The sequence below is a fragment of the Peromyscus eremicus genome, chromosome 4, assembly GCF_949786415.1.
Source record: "Peromyscus eremicus chromosome 4, PerEre_H2_v1, whole genome shotgun sequence".
NCBI lineage: Eukaryota > Metazoa > Chordata > Mammalia > Rodentia > Cricetidae > Peromyscus > Peromyscus eremicus.
The window spans coordinates 47,142,706-47,167,455 of NC_081419.1; the positions used below are offsets into that span (position 1 = coordinate 47,142,706).

Sequence of the window (24,750 nt, forward strand, 5' to 3'; positions counted from 1 at the left end):
TGCATGCTTTGAAGTGGCACCAGAGTGTATAATGGTGACACAGCACTGAGATTGTCCTTACGAATAATTTCTGAGTGAATGACATTTGTGCTCTGAAGTCACATGATAACTTTATAAAACCTTATAGGATGTATCATAACTTAGTCGTTGTTGTTTATGTTTTTTTTTTTTTTTTCCCCAGACTCTCCATAAGAGTCTGGTTGGGAGCCTAAATCTGAAAATGGAGCTTCGGTTTTCCCTCTTTGTTCTGCAAAGCAGGACTGTTTCTACCACATCACTTAAAGCTTGATTGTAAATTATCTCACCTTCCTTCATTTGGACCTGCAGGACCCTGGAGGGGGAGGGATGCATCCTTGCTTTGCAGAACCTCCTCAACAGCAGCATAGAGCTCCTTGACTTTTGAAATTGTCTTTGAACCAATTATACAGTAAAATCATTATTGAAACACTTCCCTCAAGACTCCAGCAAAGAAGGCAGCTTTGCTTATATGTGAGAAATGAGTTTGGAAATCTGTGGAATTTCTGAACACTTCACATACAAATGACACTTTGTTTAAACACTTTGCTGGAAATACATATATATGGATGTGTATCTATGTATATGTTTGTATACACAGACACATGTATGTCTCTTTGTCTTCCTGACTCTCCTATCCCTACTTTCTTTGCCTTTTTATATATCCCCAGGACTCAGTTCTGGGATCCATACATAGCTGTGTAATGCCATCATTTTTTTCCCGCCAATGATCCTTTGCCCAATTGTCCACTAGCTTCATCTGTAAGGCCTCTGATCACTTAGTGTACTTGAAGCCTCCGTGGTTACTCTTGTCACTCACCATCATGTTTGAGATGTCTCATTTCTCTCCCTGCAGAATGAGATGGCCCTTCGCCATTCTTGCCCTTTATTGTTTTGCGCATGCTCAGCATCTCCCAACTGGCTGCCAGTTAGAGTGCTGTGGGAGCCCTTGCCAGCACCTGTGTCCTAGCTCCACTCCATGAAACCATCTCAGGTTTGGCGTTGTCTGAGGAGGTCGCTTAGTGAGGTAGCATTGATAGCCACCAGTCAGCATCCAGTGAAGACACTGTACTGATTAGGCGGGAACTCTATGCCCATCCCAAGTATGAGTTAACGTTTTTGGTTATGGTTGACATTCACTAGAATGTTGGCCTTGGTAGTGTTTTCCAAACAATCTTAGTGACTGTGTATAATAAATCTTAAACTGGGGCAATGCTCTGCTATACAGGGATAATGTTCTGAGGAGTGGGGAAGAGATCTCTCTGTAAAGGGACATGGTTTTAGCATTTCAAGGTAAAGTGTTAGATTATCAAAGAGCAGCTGGAGAAAGACAGAAGGTAGAGAAAAGACAGAGAGGCTTAGCCTGACCTTAGGCAGGACCACGTTTATTCACAGTGAGGGGCACGCTGCCTCTCGTGTGTGCTGATGATCAAAATGCCTACAGAACAAGATGGGCTTCGGCCCCTATAGTGGTAGCTATGACTCCCATAGGCCGCAAGGGAAGTTGGGAAATACAGTTTTGCAGCAGGACATGATCAGTAAGTATCAGACATTTATAATTATGTTTTATTAGTGTTATAAATACATTTGGAAGAGCTGCCAGACTCTTTCTCCCTGCTGAATTCACAGACTTTGTTCACCTGTGTTTCTGAAGATCAAAAGACACAGTTTTCTATTTCATACAGATATGTCAATTTTTGTTTTTATAATTACTAGATCAAATGTGACAGAATTGGTTTAGGCTCAGGTCTTCAGGGACTGGTTCTGACTTGGTGACAGAATTTGAGACCAAGGAGGCTGAGCAGTGATGACATCGAGGTAAATCAGGAGACTCCGGGTGACTTCCCAAGTCATCAATAGGAAGGAGACCTCCCAGTGTATTGGACAGTGCCGGGCAGTGAGGAACCAAAACTCTTGTTTTATTTTCTGTTCATTAGGCTGTCTAGATTCAAACTGTGGTTTTCTCTCCCCTAAAAGAATGTTCACCCTGTAGGCCTGAAGTTTGCAAAGTGCCACGAGACAAATATGATTATGACTGATAAACCAGCAAGTATGTGGAAGTCCAGGAAGTAGAAAAGGGGGGTATAAGCTAAGAAGAGGGTAGTGGGGAGGGGGAGAAAGGGAAGATATCGGCTCAGATCATCAGAAAGTTAAGACAACTTCTGTGGTGCATTTGGGATGAGGCATTACTGAACAAATGTCAAAGATGAATGACAGGATGCTGTAGTGTTATAATAGGAAGTGACATTCCAAGGCCAGATGTTGAAAACTGCTCAGCCTGTTGTTTGGGAGGCCCCCTCCAAACTTCCCAAGGCCCAGGAGACCCATGATCCCTTATTTCTGACAGCCCAATAGAAAGATCCCACTGAAAACTGGAGCAGCCTCCAGGCAGGCCTGGGCATGAGTTTTGTCAAATGGAAATTTGATTTCTTAGAAGCTGTATTTCCAGAGCAAGCAAGCATGCACATGGTCTTACTGCCGCCCTAGATCCTGCAACAGAAGCACGCTATGGTTCATGTGCTGGGAAGTGGTTTGTTGGAGAGCACAGTTTCAATGTGAGGATGGGATTTCTTTGGTACTGCTCCTGGTTTTGATCCTTGCAGAGTTTTGCCATTCTTTATTCTTGACACAGCACCAGCACAGCAATGGTTTGGGATACTGCAGAGGAAGCACAAGCCTTCAGCAACTAAGCTGGCCGAATTTGAGATCTGTGTTTGTTTTCCAATGGCAGGGAACTAGATGAATCAGCAGGGTTTTGTCGGGTTCCCAGTACAGCCCAGTTACTTCATTTAATGTCACCTGCTCCCAGTTTCAAAGTTCTAAGGCATTGTTAGTGTGCTGTTTCTTCTTTGTTGTGGTGAGTCTGATGTCTTCTGAAAAGATAACTTTCTTGTTACCATTTTTAAAATTTATTTTTGTAGTACACTAATTGATGTTAGCCTTCACTGGCAGCTGGGAAGTGGTTCTCTCTGTAACTGAGATAACATTTTGAATAAAGATGGAGAAAATATTGCAGGGGCATACCAAGAGCTTAGGTGTGTTTCCCAACTAACTAAACAGACCAAACTCAATTATATACAGCATAACAGGTGTTCAGATGTATTCCGGGAATGATGGTAACTGTGAAAGCAGTGTTGTGGGATGAAACTAACAGAATCTACTTGACATCGGTTGGATGAAAAGTGATCACTAGCCAAATAAGAAGCACACAGGTCAGTAGTTCGTGCTCTGACACAGTCGATTGGTGAAGCCAGCAGAGACAGGCTGGTTCTATATTTCTGCTCTGTTGACTGCAGGATGTTGGGTTTTGCTGTTGAACTTGTTTTTCCTTGATCTCATTGTGTATCCATCATGATGCTGCTCCAAACAACACTATCTTCTTTAACACAAGATGAGGAAGAAGCATGAAGCCCAGAGGGGGGAAAAAACAACATGAGAGTGGACAGAAGACAAGGAACCAAATGACATTGTGTTCTGTAGAATAAGAGCTGTGGACATAGGTCTAAATGCAGCAGGAAGTTACAGAAAGGTTTGGAAGTGGGTACAGAGGGTCTAGAGAATCTTGGGATGAGCACTGGTACATGACATCAGCAGGGACCAGCAGACAGTGGCCTTTACACATCTGCAGAGTGAAAGGCCCGGGCTTGTGTAGTGGGTGTTCTGAGAGAATGGTCAGTGAGGATACAGGAAAGCGTCTGAAATGCAAGCCTGCTGTGCCGTTGGACGGCAGCCAGTGCATAAGTGTAATTTCATGTCTTCAGAAGGCCAGGCCGTCTGTGCCAGTGCGAGGGCCAAGTGCCTGCGAGAGGACTCGCCTCCCTCTGTGGATGAGCTGGTGCTTTTCTCTTCATGCTCTTCCCCTTTGAAGGCCACTCTCAGCTGCATTGTAAGCTGGACTTTGAGTTCATGGATGTTTTGAAGTTTGTTGTTTCTATTCGTAGATTCAGGTAGTATTTTGTTGTTGTTTTTTTTTATATAGTGAAAGAGAGTCTCCAAGGACCTGGAATCTCACCTCCCCGTTCCTTAATGATGTGCTGCTATCGTGCTGTTTAATGAGCAGTGATTGGCATAGGAAGCTGGTGATTTATATTCGCTTTGTTTGGAATGCTGTTTAATAAACCGCACCAAGTTATTTTTGGCACAGTGAGAGCAGTCATGGAGCTCATTTTTCAGGATGAAAAGCATTTAATGAAAAGAAATAGTAATTGTGGAGCTAGGTTTTAGCCTTCACTAAGCTTCTATCTGAGTAGTTCTATGTTGCTCTGCGCTCTGCACACAAGGAAATGAAATTTGGGACTTGGCATGGAAATAAGAATTGAGAGACCTAAAGAATGGCGTTTGTGGAAAGATAGAAAGATAACGTGTGTGTGTGTGTGTGTGTGTGTGTGTGTGTGTGTGTGTGTATACAACTAATTACTGATACAACTAATTACTGAAAGTGTAGTGTTTGTGTTGTTTCTGATTATTGACATTTGACCTGCAGGATGAAAAAGAGGATAGTTCAATCCTTCTTTGGGTTAGTGTACGATTTTATGATAGCATATGTGTATATACATATAGCTTCACAAATAGGATCTATTTTTAATTAGTTATTATGCCATGTACATACCACATAGTTAATTATGTTTCTAGTATTACTACATTATTATATGATGAAGTAATAAAATGTAATATAGTTATCTTACTATATTACTTATTCTCGCATATCCAAACTGTATAGCTGTATTCTGTCTATGCCCCCCATCTATGTAGAAATTTTATCTGGACTAAAAAAGATTGAGCTGATCATAGCTCTGTTTGAATACGATGAAGAAACATTGAGATTTGTTACTTGGTTGGCAGTTGTGCTGAGACGTTTGGGCTCAGTTCTAAGGCAGAATTTTCTGGGCCCTCCACCTGCAGGTGAAATGACCTGCTTTAGTGAATCCTCTCGCTCGGCTAGACCAGTCTGCTCAAGCCTAGGCTAGTGCAGTGCTATCAAGCTCCAGCTTGCATCAGTATTGCTTGGAGGTTTTGTGAGAAGCCATGTGACTGGACCCCACCCTCGGAGCTGTTGAATGTAGGGGTGGGGCAGGGCTGGAGGATTTCCACTGTCACAGGGTTTCTGGTGAAGTTGAGGTGGCTATTAGGACACTTACACTCTGAGAAGCATTGGACCAGATGAAGCGCTTGGCTCAAACATTACTGTACTTAGGGGCCCTTTGAGGATCTTGGTTAAATACTGACTCTGACTCAGCCTGGATCTGAGCGTGAGAGTCTGCATTTTTTTTAAATGTCTTCCAGGTGATAAGTGCCCTTGGGTCCATTGACCAACCCCTGATTAGGGATGATGAGGCCTGAGAAACTGAAACATACATACATGTGAGTCCTATACAGCTCAGATGGTCCTGTAAGCAGTTTTATTTTGGTAAAGCTGTACAAGGGAAAGATTTAAAAATTAACTTCTGCTTTTCAAAATGATTTTTTTTAAGAGTAAAATACCATTTTTCTTACACAGATCCCATCATCATTCCGAACATTCTATGACTCTTTTCAGTGGTTCTGTAGATAAGAACTCTTTTGCTCACTCAGTAAGATTTTTGCCCTTCAGAAAATGCCTTCTTGGTTCAGTCTACTACTGTGCTTTAAATGAGATAGCCTTCACATTCTTTTATTTGAGTGAGCTCTGAGGTTTACTTCCAAATTGGGCTATTTCTCATAAACACTTCCAACAAAGAATTTGAGGCTGTAATACCATTGTGTCCACTCAAGCACTTTCTGGCCATGCCATTGGAGTTGTATCCATGAAAGTATAGAATAAATAGGGCAATATTAATATATTTAAAAAAAAAAGCAGATTTATGTCCTTTGCCTGAAGCAATTCAGGATTGCATTAAGAGAATGAATTGCCTTTTAGGAGAAAATTCTGGTTTCCTTATTAACAGCAAAGTAAGTATTTTATTGTTTTTGCCTCTTGACTCATAAGAAAACTGTTTTGCTGTGACTGGCTTCAAGTTGCTCTCTGTTTAATTTTCATCTTCCCAGATTCCATTGCTACACTGGTTCAGGGTTTCTTCATGAAAGAAATAGTCTCACAGGATCAGCAGTAGTTCCTATACCCACCAGGAGATGAAGATCTCAAACCAGAGAAGCTGAATATTAATAGTGCTTTAATCTTTGATATGTTGTTTTCTCATACACGGGGAAGAAAGCTTGCACGTGCCTGCCTGCATACCTGTCACTGTACGTGGCATTTAGCTAGGTGATGCAGTTGTACTGCAGGGAAACTCTCTCCAGGAGGGAAATAAGTAACTCAGCGTCTCACAGCTCCCAAGTGGTCAAATTGGTATTTGCACATATATAGGGAAGCCTGTCTCCAAAACTCTCAGCTTCTTTTTATGCTTAGAGATGCCCCAATTCACATAACAGCTTCTTCTTTGGAGTAGTGTTCTTAGACCATGGATATCAGACCCAACAAGAGGAAGCTTTAAATGAGAAAGGGAAGAAAGAAATTCCCTGGTCACCCACATCGCTTTAGTTCCTGATCTGCCAGCCAACAAGAACTCTGTGAGCCTGTGTCACGTAAATCTAGTCCAGATGAGAGCCCAGTTGGTGGTAGCATCCAGAGTTTCTATTGCAGACTTGCAGAGAACACTGTCCTGGTTCACACGCCATCATCCCTGGGCTTCAGACCACCTACCCTTCAGAGCATGTTTGAGGTGTTAGAGCTGAGGCTCTGCCATCTCCCTGTCCCAAATGCTAATGGGGGAGGGCTGTGGGAGTGTTAAGACCCAGCAGTCCTGAGGATCAGAGAACCCTCTCTGTCTTGGTATTGCACAACAAGTGTGCTGATTCACAGCTTTCTAGTAGACAGAGTGATTGTGCTGATGCTGTGAATCCAGATTCTCATTCTCCATTCCCATCATTGTGAAGGGTGCCACCTTCTTTCTATTTCCTACAGCTGGTTGTTCCTAGTTATCCTTTATTGTGAAACAGGTACATGGTGCTTAACATAACAGCTTAGGCTGTTATGCTGGTGTATGGCTTCCAGGGAGATATTAATCCATATGGATGATGAATTTTAATACAGAAGTTTATAATATCCCCATCAAAGAATTATTGACTTTGTTTTGCAGTGTTCCGTGGAGCCATTGTGTTTTCAGTAACCCACCATACAAATAAGGTAGTATTATTAGTTGAACTGCACACAATCATACACCTCCCATGATAGCTCAAGAGGAAAACAAGCAGGATTCATGGACAAGCATATTTGTGACTGTGAGGCACAATGATATTGGTGTATAGTTCAGAAAAAAAAATGTGCACAGACTATGACCATGTGTTACCAACTCACAAGTCAAGAGTGTTGGGAGAGCTCAGCGCTTGAAAAAGAGGGGATGGATCTGTCACTTTCTAGTTCAGCTTACTGATGCACTAGGACCTTTTCTCCACTTATGAAACAACTGACAAAATTTGGAGACGTTTGGAGGATCGATTGAGATAAAGTGTGGAAGCACTTGGTGACTGTGGTAGAGTTAAAGGATTAACACATTATAGAGAGGCCGTGGGTTCCCTGTACCTCACATTTCATTTCAGGGCCAATTATGAAAATTGAAGGTGAGTCTACCAGTTGCAGGCTTGATAAGACAACCTGTCTACAGGGTGAAGGTCAAAGGCCTGCTTCCCTTTTGTTAGCTGGTCAGGTGTGGAAGATGAGTGACCAGTGTTGAGACCCTGTTAGAGACTGAGTTCCAGAGAAAGGTGTCTGTAAAAGGGAAGAGGCCCTCAGTTACCGAGAATTCTGAAATTCTGGTAGCGATCCTGGTGTGTGTGACCTGTCAAAGACTGGAGTTAGAGCTAGATGGTCAGAGATTTAGTCGGAGAGGTCTAAAGGCAAGGCTGACACTGACGAATGCTGCCGAGGTGGAGCTGTGTCATTTAATAAGTGACCTCCGTGGTATCGTCCTCCATATACAGGGATGAACAGTGTGAAAATGAACCCTTACCCAGACAGGTGTGCTAGTCTCCAATGGTTCATTGACAGCTACAGTAAATTCATAAGCACTGTCAGGCTTGGCAAATATTAGCTGGCTCACAGCAGTAGAATCTTACACTTTCCTGATTACAAAGGTGTTTTTCTACATAAATACATCCCATGCGTTTTTTTCTTCCTGAAACATTTTTTTTTTCAGAGAAAAACAACTTTATTGGGCTTTGTTCAGCAAACATTCATCCATATGACTAGATACGATATAGCATGCTGTTAAATATGAATCCTGTCAGTTGAACAATTGTACCATAGAGATGATATATGTCTAAAAAATTTATAAAAGAACATATTTAAATGGGTTGAAAAGGTATATTAAAACTCTTCACTTTGCTTCTTTTATTGGTGGGTCTGCCTTATGAATTTTTTCAATAAAGAGAAAAAATTTTATAAAAACATATTGTAAAACCATCTATTAGTTTTCTCAATCCATTTATAGTGTTATAAATATTTTCTTCTAAGGTTAATTTTATCCATTATAGTTTTGCTATAAAATTTAACTTTCCACTGCTTTTTTTTTTTTTAATTTTTATTTTGCAGTACAATTCAGTTCTACATATGGCTCGGGCTGGAGAGATGGCTCAGCCGTTAAAGGCTAGGCTCACAACCAAAAATATAAGAGTTCCTGAAACATTTTTATCATTTTACATATTTAATGTGTACGACATGATCGTACAGGGTCCACAGAGAGAGCTAAAAGGTTTCTAAAGTGAAACACGTGAGCACCCACCCCCCATGCAGTCACCTTTGGTTTTGTTTCATTGGCCTGCACAACTAGGAACTGATTTTGCATGAGTCCCATACCCAATGCAGAACTTGTGTATCTGCTGCAGACATCACAATGCCTTTCTTGTTTTGTGTGTGTGAAACGTAGGGGTATAGATCTTATTCGGAGAAAGTCACAATTTCTTTTGAATTTCACAGACTTTATAGAGTCTGTCTTCAGTAGTTGAAATGAACTCATGATGAAGTAATGCAAAATCTTTAGAGTCCTGTACATGTGTAGCTACAAGGGACATATTTGACATTTCTTAGGTCAACTTGGGATTTACAAAGATTTCTGTTCTAGATGATGACATTTGGTGGCCTTTCTGTCACTGATAAGGCCTTTCAGTGAGCTTCGGGGTGGACGTGGCTGACAGATACCTTTATTATTGCTATTTAGACAATCTTCATTAATCTTCTGGGGACTTTAAAAAGCATCTACCATTAGCACAAGCAGTCTTTGCCAGTGGTTACATGCTGCTCGGACCAGCCAGTGCCCGGTGACTTCTTCCATTTCCTTAAAGAATAGAACAAGGCTGCATTTCAAAAATAAAATCATTAAAGTTTTTTTGTTTGTTTGTTTGTTTGTTTTGTTTTTTTTTTTTTTTTGGTTTTTCGAGACAGGGTTTCTCTGTGTAGCTTTGCGCCTTTCCTGGATCTCACTTGGTAGCCCAGGCTGGCCTCGAACTCACAGAGATCCGCCTGGCTCTGCCTCCCGAGTGCTGGGATTAAAGGCGTGCGCCACCACCGCCCGGCCATTAAAGTATTTTTTAAAAAGTCAAAAATAAAAAGATATGTGAAAAACATCTAGGCATCAGGTCCTTTATCTCTTTATTTCTAGCAGGGAGAAGGATGTATTGTTAAATGTTTAAGGAGCATGTGGACTATGCATGTCTCTAGAAGCCAACAAAAGACCAGTGAATTTACACTTTAGTAAAAAAGAATGATGTAGGAAGATGTAAGATTAAGGGGTGGTCAACTAAAATAGGACCCCAAGGGGAAAACATTAATATTTGTGTGTGTGTGTGTGTGTGTGTGTGTGTGTGTATGCACGCACACGCACGCATATGGAGGTCCGAGTTCACCTTTCTGGAGTCACTTCTCTCTTTCCACCATGTGGGGCTTGGGGACTGAACTTGGGTTGTTAGCATGCACTTTTACTTGCTTTCTCACCGAGGAAAAGACTTACAAGCAAGCAAACAAGGAAACCCTTTTTGTTTGTAAATAATTGCAGATTCACAGAAAATTGAAAAGGACAACAGAGAGGTTTCCTGACCCTTCATAGGAAGTTTCTGCATGATTTCTCCAAAGGGAAATCTCCTTTGGAAGAAAGAGGCTGTGGCCAATGCCATTATGAGCTCATGAACTCTTGGCTCGCTCACAAGTCTGTGCCAACCAACCCTGTGCTTTTCTGTGACAGAATGAGGATCAGTACAGGCTGCCTGCTGACATGTGAACACATGCTTCCTTTCGTAAAAACATGGCAAGAGTGTGAATATATTGAATAGTTGCCAAATATTGGGGTTCTGGTGTGAAGTCTGCCTGTATCATCTAGGTGTTTACCAGAATTTGCCATGTATATTTTATCTTTCCACTTTATGAGTGTAGTAACCAGTGTTTAGAAATACTAAACAGGTTCTCAACATGCCAAGCCCAGAGTTGATACAGCCATTTATATCAGATTATATCAAGAGTGTCTACATTTTGCCTCAACTCTGCAGCTGCAAAACCCCAGGTACACATTTTAACTTCATTGTGCTATATGTTGTATTTCTGTAAAGCAGGGCTGATACTTACTTCAAAGAATTGCTGGGTTTGTTTGAAAAAAATAAAGCATTACACAATGCTTATTAGCCCATGGTCACTGTATAAAACAGTTTTTAAAAGTATTTATTAGCCCATGGTAACTATCTATAATGATTGGCTCTGCTTCTCCATCCTGACATCAGTAATTATTTTTCTTCTTGAAACAATGTTGTATTAGATAAGATTGTAGCACATGTGGATTTACTTGATCAGTGATTGATGTGAGAGGTTCCCGCTCACTGGGGCAGTGCCACTCCTGGGCAGGTGGTCCTGGGGATTGTAGGAAAGAAGACAGATCAGGCCATGAAGAGCAAGCCACACAGCAGTGTTCTGCCATGGCCTCTGCATCTGCTCCTGTCTCCAGGTGCCTGAGTTGACTTCCCTCGGTGATGGAGTATGATCTGAGAGTTGTAAGCTGAAATAGACCCTTTCCTCCCCAACATTCTTTTTGATCATGGTGATTTATCACAACATTAGAAGCCATAACTAACACAATTAGTATAGCTAGATCTCAAAAACACTGACCCACTTAGACACAATGAAAACATTTTATAAAACAGTATACAGTATCACAACCAGGATAGCAAATACCAGACAATTTAATGGTTTTATTGAGATTTCTCCAGTGCTGTGTGTGTGTGTGTGTGTGTGTGAGAGAGAGAGAGAGAGAGAGAGAGAGAGAGAGACAGAGACAGACAGAGACAGAGACAGAGAGACAGAGAGAGAGGTTTCCATACAATTTTATCAACATGTAGATGATTGCATATCCACCAGCACAGGCCCCCAAGTATCTTTAAAAGGGTGGGGAATGCTACTGTTGAAAAGGACTACCAGTTTCTGACATGCAACCACCGAGAATAATTATTTAATGTTATTATATAACAATGTCATATATCTTGCATGTGTCTTTCAGTAACCTCCTTTTCCAGATCGTAAATATCTTTGAGTGCAGAGATCACTGTCATGTTTTATGTATACGCTTCACTAAGGCCCTGCTCATGCTTCCTTCACTAGTGTTCTGGGGTGATTAATTCATGCTTAAAATACAAATACATGTTCAAATGTAGACCAGTACTTTTCAAAGCTTACATCCTTATTATATTTACTTTCAACTATAGCACGTGAAATTATTTTATAGACGTTTGATCTTTTGAAGGTGGTGTTTCAGCCCTTGATTAAAAAAAAAAAAAAAGCAGTTAGGTGAGCACTTCCTGGTGGAGGTAATGATCAAAGCTTGAGAGAGCACATGCTCCTTACCACTGTGATATTCTCAGGTGTGCTAGCCCATTGCCCTTCTGTGTATCTCTCCCTCCCTCCATCTCTCCCTCCTTCCCTCCCTCCCTCCCGTTCTTCCTTCTTCCCTCTCTATTCCCTCTCCTTCCATCCCACCCACCACTGTGAAAGTGTTTTGTATGCTTACTTTTCTTTGGTCTATCATTAGAAACAACATTTTTTTTCTCTAATGGACTGTGACAGAAAGTAATAAAATTGTAATAGCTGTGACATGGGTTTTATTTAGAATTTAATATGTTCTCTGAAAAAAAAATCCTGGAGATGATTCACAAATTCTTCAGAGAATAAATACAAATGAAATTGCTATATCATCCTTTCACCAGGGGTACCTATGAGGAATAAAGTTAACTGCTCTTCTTTCTCTTCTTGAGGATTTGGGATTGACTTTTTTTTTGCAATTTAAATTTTGAAATTTAAGTGTTTGCTTTTCTGTACTGCTCAAGTTGTTGAGAAAACAAACAAACAAACAACAACAACAACAAAAAACTTAGTGATTGGGTGAGCCTACCCAAGCGCTATGTGACGGAAATGTTGATGTCATAGGGACAATGAGAATTGAGAAAATGGCTTCTAGTACTGGAAAGGCCAGTACTAGAGTATTGGATGACCCTGAATTGATGTGATATTCAAGGGAATTAAAAACATACAGCCCATTGGTCTTGGACACACATTCATTTATCCATCAACTACTCACTGAATGCTCACAGTATTCCGTCCATATAAATAAGGGCATCCTAGGACACAGAAACTTCTTGAAAAAAATCCATGTGGTTTGATTTATTGTGTATACTCACCATGGGCCATTTACATTTTAAATGGCTTCAGACTTTCCAGCAAGTTAAATTCTCTTAACTCATCTTTCATTCCTCTAATATACTTCCCCTGAATCCTTAGAATTTTGGATTTACCCTGGCTAAGGTTGGCATGGCCAGCCACTTGTTTCATTGACCTTCCTCGGAAAGGAATCCTGTCCTGTGCTTGAGATACACAAAGAGGAAGTGACCAGGCCTTGTATTTATCTGGCAGTTTGTTGCAGAGATAGTGGGGGCAGAATCCCAAATGAGTTTAAACACAGCATGTTAGAAACAGGGAAGATGAGGAGGGCTGAGGAGAGAGCCAGTGAGGAAGAGTGGAAGCCAGTCACAGGAGAAAGGTTCAGCCTTTACATGGTAGGTCTGCCCTTTTAGCCTTTTTTTTTCACAGCACACATTTCTTCTCACGTTTTTTGTTAAGCATTGTGAGAGTGGCCAGCAAGCGGGAAACTCGGCTGGAGAAACAAGTCCTGGCCTTGGCTGTGGTCACTGCCCATTAAGTGATGTGTCTTTTCCAGTTGGAGCTTCAGCTGTTGCTTTGTGGTTACCGAGAAGACCTGGAATTATTAGGAAAAGGGAAAGGCATTCCTAATGTGTCTGGAAGGACACATTACTAACGTATCACACTGGAAGGAACCCAGAATGCAAGGTTCTGAAGAGCAGTCCAGTTTCTCAGAGGCTTACATCTTAGGAAAAGGTAGTAATTCGATCTCCCACTTTGTCCCGAGAGACCCTAGCGGAGCAAGCACGATAGCGCGCTTTTTGTGTGCATCTCTCCTGGCTCAGGCTTGCAACAGGTAGTGTCCTTGTTTTCTAGTTGGGGTGAATTTCTTCGTAAGATAGGTTCCAGCTCAACATTTTGTCGTACTACTCTCCTGCTGGGTCTACTGTTCTTCGATCTTGTAGAGCTTGGCTAAATAAGCCTCATCTAAGGTTCACGGCTGATCTGTTTTATGCATTTATTGGTTGTTGCCCTTGGCAACCACTGAATTATCTTAGTAATACTCTTGTATGATATTAAATTAGTGGCAGACACTCAGCATCACCACTGAAGTATTATAGAAACTTACTTCTTGAATAGTTAGTCTGAAACACCTTGAAGGTGTAAATACTTTTCCTTTTATGCAGTTTTTCTAGACTTGTTACCATCCCTCCAGGGCCCTATGCACTAACATCCCTCTCAGAGCCTCATCCAAATGTCAGACATGAGAGATGAGGCTCATCCTTCCCATTTATCTTGGCATAGGCATTCGCTTCAGATAAAAACAGTCCGGCTCACGCTTTTAAACACTTCAGCTTTTAGCTTGTCTGGGATGGCATGCCATTTAACGTTCTTTATTCCTCCTAGGAGAAAGAAGCAGGGGGCAGAGTGGGGGTGATCTACAAAGCAGAAACTACAAAACTGAAAGGGATTAGGGTTCAGTACTACATACATTGATTATGGAAACCAAATGGCTGTACTTATTACCAGAGTGATGGAAAGCACACACCCTCCATGTGAACTCAGATGCTTAGTGAGCACTCTGGTATAATAACGTGTTTATAAGAAGACTGTAAAGTATGTCATGTATTTATATATCTTGCTTATATACTTACGATTCCATCCAGTACTACTCTTTTCCTTTGCTTTCTTGTGGTGTAAAGAATCATATAATTAACCTGTGGAATCTTCTTAGAACTGCCAAGTCTCATTAGAGTTTAGATGTTCTTTTGTTTTGTTTTGTTTTTGAGACAAAATCTCTCTAAATACCTCTAGCTGTCCTGGAACTCACTATGTAGACCAGGCCGGCCTCATGTTTACAGAGATCTTCCTGCCTTCCAAATACTTGGATTAAAGGCATGTGCCACTATACTCAGCCAAGGAATTTAAATGTTTCTAAAGGATTTCTCTTTTTAGTGTGACTGCTGGTGACCTCAAGTGAGATCTGCCTTATAGTTTACCCGTGTGAATGTCACCGTAAAACCCTACAAGAATCTAATTAGGATAACCTAGTCATGTATCAATGATGCTGCTAAGAGCAGTTGTAAAAAGTATAATTTCTGAACTATTTTTCTCTCTCCTTTTAAACCTTTAGATTCATAGCCAAACCGTGTGCCATAGCCCTCAACATCCAGGCCAATGGACCACAAATTGCCCAGCCAAATGCCATTCTGGAAAAGGTCTTCACTGCTATAACAAAGGTACGAGTGTTTTCTGGGGAACTGCTCTTAACCTCCAGTCATTCCATCCTTTCTCTCCTGGGTTCTGACAATTAATTTTTCCTCCTATTGGACATTGCGTCCTCAGAGAGAATGTAGATGTTATGATTGGACCCAAACTGTAAACAGTAGATAAAAGACATTTGTGGCATCTTAGTTGACTCTAGATGATTTTACAAGCGCTCTGTGCAAAGGTCTTGATTAGATAGAGGTTAGTCCAATCCAGTGCCTTTTTCAGTCTCAGGTGAAATGAAGTGTACAGATAAGAGCTGGGAGGGAGTGACCTGGCAAAGCTTACAGTGTGACATATACATGTGTGAGAAATGGGACCTCTTGGCTTATAGTGAGTACCACCCATACATTCCAGGGGTTGTGATAGACACACCTGAGCAACAGTGAAAGGCCGTATTTGAAGAAGACTTGCTGTGTGAAGGAATGAAGGAACTTGTCAGCAGACTTGGAATAGAAGAGATAGACTCACAGTGCAGAACAGACGAAGAGATCAAATATTCAGTATGAAGGGAGTTAAACTTAATCTAAGCTAAGAATGAGACAGAGAACAGAGGAGGGAGGAGGCAAGGGATTGGTACATATTAAAGCACAAAGAAGAGGAAGCGGAAACACCAAGGACATTTAGTCTGAAGCCTTAGCTAAAGGAAACAAGTCAACACTGAGCCCACACACCTGCCTCTCAACCCCTAAGATCCATGCTTACCTTTGCTCACCCTTGGCTGGATAAGAAAGCAGAAAACAGGAGGGGTACAACGTTCGGTGCATTTCTATATCAAGGGTTCCTTTGACCCCTGTGAGTTTTCTGGGAGAATCAGACAGGGGGGTAAGGTGTGATTTGACAGTGTTAGGTAAATGCAGTTTCTCTCTGGTTTGTGGTGGTCCCCACTAGTACTCTGAGTCTCGTGTCTTGCAGCTGTTAATTCAAATATCCAGACACTTTTGCTTATCTTGGTGCCTTCCTTCCTCCCAAAAGTCTACAGGAGTGTTCTCTGTCTTCTTAAAGATGATATTGTTTGCTAGAGAAATATGAGGAAAGATTAGGTTTTTTTGTTTTTTGTTTTTTGTTTGTTGTTGTTATTGTTTTTTTTTTTAACATCTCCGTAAGAAGTAGGAAAAGAATGAATGGAATTTTAGGGAAAGCTCTTTTTGTAGTTTCGAGAGGTGACATTGGATTGCCAAGTTCAGCCTCGTGGGACACATACCCTGTGGTATTAGAGGAAGTAAATATTTAGGAAAGAACCTCACATTTCCATGTAGTTTACCTTATGAAAGTGAAATATCTCTCCTATTAGTCTCATTATTCTTCTCTTACAACACTGAAGATCAAATCCAGGCCATTATAAATGCTAGACAAGAGCTACATTCCCAGCCCTGTCAAACTGTGTTGGGTTTGTTCTGTAATATCTGTAAGCTAGGGGATATTGATGGAACAAGTACAGAGCCTCAAAAGTGCCTGGGGATACTGTCTGACTAAGTATATACATGACATGCAGCCACCATATTCTGCTTTCCTGGACGCACTGTGCCTTGGCACTGGGGGCAAAGTTCAGATAGTCCTCTCTCCTATCTACAGGCCCATTGCCCCAGTCCATGGTGACCTCCAAGGGCATCACAACGCCTGTTACAAGATTACAAGTAGGCAAGAGGCTTTCCTTAGCTGAGTCACCCGTGAAGCACAGGGATGGCTGCCCTGCCCCATAAGCAAGAAACCTCAAGAGAGAAACAAACCCTGTCTCACATCTCCCTGCTTCCCTTGCTTGTTCCCAGTCCCTTCTGGGAGAACTAAAGGCTGTAGCTGCAAGTAGAAAGGGGACAGAGGAGAGGAAGTGGGTGGATCCTGGGGTACAGGAGATGGAAAAGGGGCAATAAGTGCCTCTCTGGGGGTAAGCCTCTGATTTATGAGCCCAGACTCTTAAGTGTCTGTAACATGCTCCTTTGCCCCATTAGATTTGACTTGTAAGAACACATTACATTACATCACCAAAAGTGATGTAGAATTTTAAGATATAAGCCCTAGAATGTGAAGCTCCCTTCTGAATGTGGGACCATGCTCTGTGGGACTACATTGGTCATCTTCTCTGACTCTTGTCTCTGATATCACCAGATGGATATAAGTCATTGCATTTTTCATCAGTTTCTTCTCTTGAGGTAACGTCTGTCTGTCTTTTTTTCTCTCTCTCCTTTCCCTGCCCTACAGGGAAATCTATCACATTTTAAATCCTATAGAGAAACAACCACCTGCCCTACAGGGAAACCTGTCATATTCTAAACACTAAAGAGAGCCTACCACCATTAGGAAATAATTAGGACTCTTGGTATTTGCCTGAGTCAGACCTAGGTCTGTAAGTTGAAGCAGTATCTTTTTCCTACTAAAGCTGGGCTTTCAACCGGTTTCTTAACTGTTGGAGGCCTTAGAAATCTTCAGATAACATACTCACAGGCTTTCCTGAGGACTGAATAAAACCACACACACACACACACACTCATACACCACACATACACACACACACACACACACACACACACCCACACACACACCACACACAGATACACACGCACACATACACACATCATTTAGTAAGCAGCACAGCGTCTTATTTCAGCCTGTGTTTCCATATGCGTTGCTCATATGAGGAGGTGAATTACTGCTGCTTCGTTGTGTTTTTTGAGAGCTTCTGATTCTGGAGTTTGGGGGTGGAGCCAGAGGACCCACAGTTATTGATTGCTGAGCCCATTTAAATACACCAAATGATTATTTCTTGCCAGTGAATATTTTTGAGTGCCTGTCTTTTGACTGGTTTCATCCTGTTATTTGAGTATATTTTTAATTTGGGGGGATTTTCTTTTTATAGCTATGAAACCAGCTACCTCACTTTCTTAATCAAATTGGTTCTCAAGCTACGAGGGTAAAAATATACAGCAATTATGAAGCCATGTTTTATAGTGTTGAATTCCCTTTTCCTGGAGAGACACGAAACACCTATAGAACTCAGGTGGGCACCAGTGTCCGACAAAAGTACTATTTTGCCAGTGTCCAACTTGGTGAGACCAGTGATTTTATTAGACTTCCTGCAGAGAGCACAGGAAGTGTGTGTGTGTGTGTGTGTGTGCTACTACAGAGTTCCACCAGATCACGATGGCAGCTGTGTGGGAACTGCCAAATGGAGACCCAGTTTCAATGAACTTTACTTCCTATATGCTGTAGGACCTCGAAAGATCCCTTGCAGATGGAAAGGGAATGATGGCTGTAATTTCAAATGAGGGTGTCCTGATGCTCCTTCCCTCTGCCTAGTTACAGGGACTGGAGAAGTAGCTCAGAGGTTTAGAGTGCTTGCTGCTCTTCTAGAGGCCCAGCATTCAGTTCCTAGGACTTAGGTCACGTGGCTCATAAATGCCTGGAACACTAGTTCTAGAGGATTCCAATATCCTCTGTTCTCTCTGGGCATCTGCAGGTACTTGCTCATGTACATGAGAACACACATGTGTGAGCTCTCTCTCTCTCTCTCTCTCTCTCTCTCTCTCTCTCTCTCTCTCTCTCACACACACACACACACACACATACACACACACACACACACACTAAATAATAAAATAATTCTTGTATACAATTGTAAACAGATTCTCTATAATTTGTCCTCATTTTCCTCTTTCTTAATGAGATTGTTGTCATTAATTTTAGCTAACCAGAGGATTATACAAGATTACTGGGAAAGTTTGTGAGTTTTGAATATATTTAAACTGTTAAAACTAAGAGAGGAAGAAATGTGAGGGATGGTGTCAGAACAGAATGTTAACAGTGTATGTTCCTACAGTATAAAAAGGATACAACTAACTCAAATTGAGCAGGGGAAGATGGTGGGAAATGTACTGATGGCAGAATCACTGCATAGTTGGGAGGCAGCGGATGGGCCGTGCTGGCCCATCCAACAGCAGGAGAGGGTTCTGTAGCAGTACAGAAGCAAACTCCAAGATAATACTGTTGTCAAGTGCTGGGTGGGGAGGATGAGTGAGGAGGGGAGGAAATAATGGTAGTTTTACATGTTGCTCATGTGGATTGGAGCCAGCAGGTAGATAAGAGAAAAAGCCATTAAAATTAGAAAGGAGGAGGCAACATTTTCTATTTAAATATTCATTCATTCAAAATGCATTTATAAGTCTTTACAATATAGGTACCAGTGGAAAAGATATTAAGGGTTTTTTTTATGTTTATAGAGCTTGTATTCTGGTAATAGACTATTATATTATTATATACCTTTAAAATTAAGACAATTAAGACCACACAAAAATAAAAAGAATTGTAGGGCTAAATTACCATATCATTTATATGTAAATGATAAAACAGATTATAAGAAGAATGTCATTATTTATAATAAAATCCAAGAAGAATAGCACCACAGGAGTATACATTACAGCCTTGTATAAGAAGTACTTGAGGAAAACATTAAAATACTCTTGGAGGGCATCAAAGGCAAGTTGAACAAAGATGTTAATTAACTTTTCCATTAATTTAAGAAATTGGTACAATCATTTTACAAATAAAAAAATGTTTATTTGCCCTTGTCTCAATTTTAGCTGTAAACAACCTGATACTTGTCATACAAATTCTTGTCACATAGGATTAGAAATACCTCTGAGTAAAATGGAGCACGTATTACTGAGGCATGGATAATAGACCAGTGGAAAAGCAGAGTGAGGTTTCAGTGGGGTCAGGGTGGAAGAGTGCTTTCAGGACATTGGGTAGCCATGTAGCATGTTAGAGTCCTGCTTCCCATTGAATACCAGTATATATTCAAAATGCACCCTGGGACTAATTATAATTTCTAATAATAATTCCAGAAAAGATTGACGAATTCAAACATATTTTTAGTAAATACCTACATAGTTTTTTAAAAAGCAAAGAATACTGTACTTTTAAAACAAATGATATACTGGCAAAAAAAAAAAAACCGTTTAGAGTAGAGAAAAAATGTTTAATCACTCTAATCAATGAAGAAATCCTACAAATAAATTTAGAAAATGTTAATAAGTTAAAGGGGGATAAAACTAGGCAGAGCATGAGCTTGTTCTTCATCGGGAAGCAAGGTCTGAGTGGTTTTAAACATGAACAATATTCTCCCATGACAAAGGGAAAATCAAAACTGCATTGAGAATCTGTTTTTCATGTATCAGACTGGAAGAGATGAGGACACGTGGAGGCTTTGGGACATGACTATTCTTTCTTGTAAGAATTTATAATAAAGTCAGTAAATTCTCAATATAAAAAAAAATCACAAAAGTGCAGACCGCTTGGAACGGCAATTCTTAGTTCCAGGAACGAACCCCACCATTTGCTACGACACACCAAGCTTATTGTTGTAGCACTCTGAGACGTTTGGGTGCTACCAAAGTGTCTATCAGCAGGACAGACCAGAAAGGTGGCGTCTATCCTTACACTTCGGTGTTCCCTGAACTGATTTGGAATCTATCCAAGACACATTATAAAAAGAAAAACCCAAGTCCAGAGCAAAGTCCACAGCCTACAGTAATCTGTGTGGTTGGGTGGGGTGTAAGAATATGTATTCAGTTTTGTTTATGCAAAATAACCCTGGCAAGAACCGATTGACTGTGGTTCCCTGTCAGAGGAAGAGAGGAGACTGACCCAACAGGGACAGTGTTGGAGTTAGATGGTTTTTAGTTTGTGATTTGTGAACCTTAGGTCTTTTTTCTCCGACCACTAGTAAACTCAGATATAGAAGATTTTTTTTTTCTGTCCCCAAGGCACCACCTCCTTCCTGAGTTGTTCTTGTCTGTTTATGGTTGCTGCTAGAGACAGTGTCATTTTCTTCAACAGTGTAGGGACTAGTTAGGAACAAGAAATTCAGAGGCAAGGTAAGGAAAACAGTAGAGGGTAGTGAGGGTGAATATAGTCACAATATATTTTATATATATATATCTATATACATATATATGACTGTCAAATATTTGTTTTTATTGGGTAGTAGTATAACCAATATATATTATAGGCAGTGACTCCCCCTGCCTCTCTCATATTTTCAATTAAGAGAGACATAAAAGGAGATGGTGTATTCTCTCATTACCACTGAAAGGAACTCAGGCACATACCCAACTGAAAGTTGGCAGGTTGCATTTATAGGCACAAGATCAGAACACTTTGTAACTGGATGCCATTTGCTGTGGTTTAGGGGTATGTGTCTGTCTTAGTTGATTCAGGCTACTGTGATAGAATGCCGTAGACCAGGGACTTAAGCAGCAGATGGTTCGTTTGCACATTTGTAAAGTTTGGTAAAGTCTGGAAGTGTGCGATCTGAGTGCCCATAGTGTCCATTTCTTGGGTTTGCGAGGAGAGGGAATGATGGAAGGAAGGGGGAGGAAGAGGTGGGTGGAAGGACACAGTGGTGGCTGCAGCCAACAGCAATCAAGTGCTGTGGATATCACTGTATAAATAAAATGCTGATTGGCCAGTGGACAGGCAGGAAGTATAGGTGGGACAAGCAGAGAAGAGAATTCTGGGAAGTGGAAGGCTGAGGCAGACAGACACTGCCAGCCGCCGCCATGACAAGCTGCATGTGAAGATGCTGGTAAACCATGAGCCACGTGGCAAGGTATAGATTTATAGAAATGGATTAGTTTAAGATATAAGAACAGTTAGCAAGAAGACTGCCATGGCCATACAGTTTGTAAATAATATAAGTGTCTGTGTGTTTATTTTATAAGTGGGCTGTCAGACTGCCGGGGCTTGGCAGACCCAGAGAGAAAACTCTCCAGCTACAATCAAGTCTCATTATGAGAGCTCCACCCTTGTGACCTAGCCTCTCCCCAATGGTTTCACTCCTCACTCAGGAGACTTTTTAACAGATGAATTGTGGGAGACACAGACCCCTTGAGCTGCTGAAATGCTTTTAGGTCTTACGTGTACATTCTGTTCCAGCCTGGCCAGTGCGTCTTCTCCCTTCTTCCTTGTTGGCTATTTCCTCTCATCACCAGAACCAAAGTAAACAATAAACAATGGCCTGGAGCTCTCTTGGCCAGTTTCCTCTATAGTAGGTTCCCCTCTTGTGATTGTCAGCAAGAGGCTCTTCAACATGTTGAAGGGAGGAGAGAGAGAGAAAGAGACAGCTAAGAGGTAGCAGTTTAATGTATATTTTCACAGTCCTCGCCACAGTCCCCTGTGAGTTCATGAACCACCTTTGTTTGCATTGATAAAGAGACCAAGGCTCAGAATGGCTAGTGGGGTTAGGAAGTGGGTCTATTCCTGTTGTCTCAAGGTCACCTTGTCCTTTTCACCACGCTAGTCCCTTAGGTCATATGTCGTGTTAGGAAGACTAGATGTGTGGTGTGTGAAACGGATGACAAAGGAAGAGAAGACGAGGAACTGTGAAGAATGGGGCGAGAAGATGAAAGAGGAAGTGCGTGTGGTACCAGCAACGGCACCTTGGCTGATGCCTGTGGGGGTTTCCTGGGCTTTCTGTTCTTTCTACATTGTCTGTTTATAAGATATGTAGGTGTACCCTTTTTTTCCTCTGAGAAAGTGAACTGTTTGCTGATGTCTCTGTAAATTCTTCCCTTGAAGGCTGATGGAACTGACTCAGCCAGCTGGCTGGCTCATCCTCTCTTGGTTGCTGGTTACCTCATAAGAAGTATTTGCTGATAAGAAAATATGCAAGCATTGGAGCAAGATTCTTACTTTTCTGTCCTGTTTCGGAATGAGGGATCTAGTTTTTATCTTTGTTCATGCCTCGAATGGATGGACGAGATTCTCAGTCCTAAATACCGAAATACCAGCAGGAGAAATTAGAGGGGAAAATCCAACCATATGTAACATAAACCTTGTAACTGGTGTAAGTGAAAAACGAATGGAAATGGTTTTTCTGGTGCCTTCTTTCATAGCATCCCGATGAGAAGCGACTGGAAGGACTCTCCAAGCAGCTGGACTGGGATGTTCGCAGCATTCAACGCTGGTTTCGACAAAGGCGCAACCAGGAAAAACCCAGCATCCTGACCAGGTTCTGTGAGAGCATGTAAGTTAATTTCTTCCTAAGTTTCTAAAAGAAAAACCTGCCTGAGTCTTCATGCCAACCCAGATGTGGAAAACAACAGATGTTGGCAGACTCCAGCAGCCTTTGTAAAGCATGACACCTGGTGGAAAAATGGCTCAGGAAAATCTGAAGAAACGGTAGTTTGTAAGGATTTGGGATTTCCAGTGTGGATTCAATAAATAAACTTCACTTCCTAATGCATTTCCTTCAAGGAACTAGATGTGAAGGCCTGCCGTTGTGTTTCCAACCAGTCATCTTTGAAATATAGCACTGAAAGGCATTACTCCTGCATTTTATATTCAGTAGACAGAATTTTATCAAGATATATTTTCCACTAATAAAACTAAGATTTTTGGATATGTTAATCAAGGGAAAATAACAAAGTCCTGCATTCGTAGAGATTTAAGAAATAGCTATGTTCTATTAACGTATGCATTTTAATGAGGCATTGCTTGACAGTAGGGGATATAATGAAAAGTCTCTTCTGTTTGCAAAATGTGCATTTCATGGCATGCAAACTATGTGCTAATAAAGTTGTTAAAAAGAATAAAAGATGAGGGCTGGGCAGAAGGCTCAGTGAGTAACCTGAATGCAGATCCCCAACATTCATGTAAAAGCTGGGTGTGGCAGCATACAGCTGTAATGCTCACACAGGGGAGGCAGGGCCTGGAGCCTCTCGGCCAACCAGCCTCGATGAATGGATGAGTTCCAAGTTGAATGAAAGACCTTGTTTCAAAAAACAAGGTGAAGAGTGGTTGATGAAGTCACCTGCCAGACATCTATTTCTGGCCTCCACGTGCATGCATAGGTGCATAACCCACACAGCTACTTCAGTACTTCAGTACATGTGCACGCGCGTATACATACACACACACACACACACACACACACACACACACACACACACACAATAATAGAAGATGTACCATAATATCTTCAGATGGTGATATTGGGTACGCTTAAGAAAAATCAAAGGATGATCTAAACACTGAGCATATCCACAGCTAAGACGAGACTCTAACCCGAGAGTACAGGCCCCATGTGGACTTCATCTCATGGAATGTGGCCACTGCTGTGTCTCCAGCCCTTTCTCTGGGGATCTTTGGCCTGACACCTAATTGTTTCAACAGTAGTGCTGTTGGAACAGCGCTTAGTCACAGCCCTTTCTATTTTGAATTAGAGTTGCATTTGCATTTTTTTCAGGTTTGTCTTTCAATTAGCCAAAAAAGTATTTTGACATTGCATGATTAAGACCGAGAGAATGAATGAGATACACAGAATCATACCATAAGTTCCTGCAGGTAGATATGAAGAGAATAAATGGGATCATCAGGAGGATAGGATATTTATAAAATCTCGGGTGGTGGGGAACAGCTAAGTAGATACAATCTGTGAACTGCTTCTCATACATAAACTTAGTAGCTGTTCTTGGCAGGGTTATGCATCTAGGCTGTGATCAGCCGCTGGAATTGCTCCTTGACTTGGTCTTTTGCGCCATTTGGAGGGACCTGGACTCCATCACTGACCATGAGTCTGAGAGGGAGTCAAGTTGCACTGCAGTGTGTGCTCTAGGTCACCTGCTCTCTCCCCCTGGCCCAACTCACTTCTCTGGTAGCACGGTGTAGCCTCTTCTATAACTGATCTTATCATAGTTTTCTTCTTAAACACAAATGTGTCTAGGCCACAGTAACCTGGGGATCTTGTTCAGGTGCAGAGTGTGAGTCCCTGTGTGTGGCTAGGCAGCTGAGGTTCTGCGTCTTTAACAGGTCCACAGCTGCTGGTGGTG

General features: G+C 41.5%; 1 protein-coding gene across 1 annotated transcript in view; it reads left to right on the forward strand.

The window, feature by feature from the left end:
* Cers6 (ceramide synthase 6) overlaps positions 1-24,750 on the forward strand; it is a 253,788-nt gene that overhangs the window by 56,157 nt on the left and 172,881 nt on the right. Inside the window, exons 2-3 of the mRNA XM_059260613.1 lie at positions 14,793-14,898; positions 22,816-22,946. Of these exons, the coding sequence (XP_059116596.1) occupies positions 14,793-14,898; positions 22,816-22,946 (237 nt within the window). The remainder of the gene's footprint in view (positions 1-14,792; positions 14,899-22,815; positions 22,947-24,750) is intronic.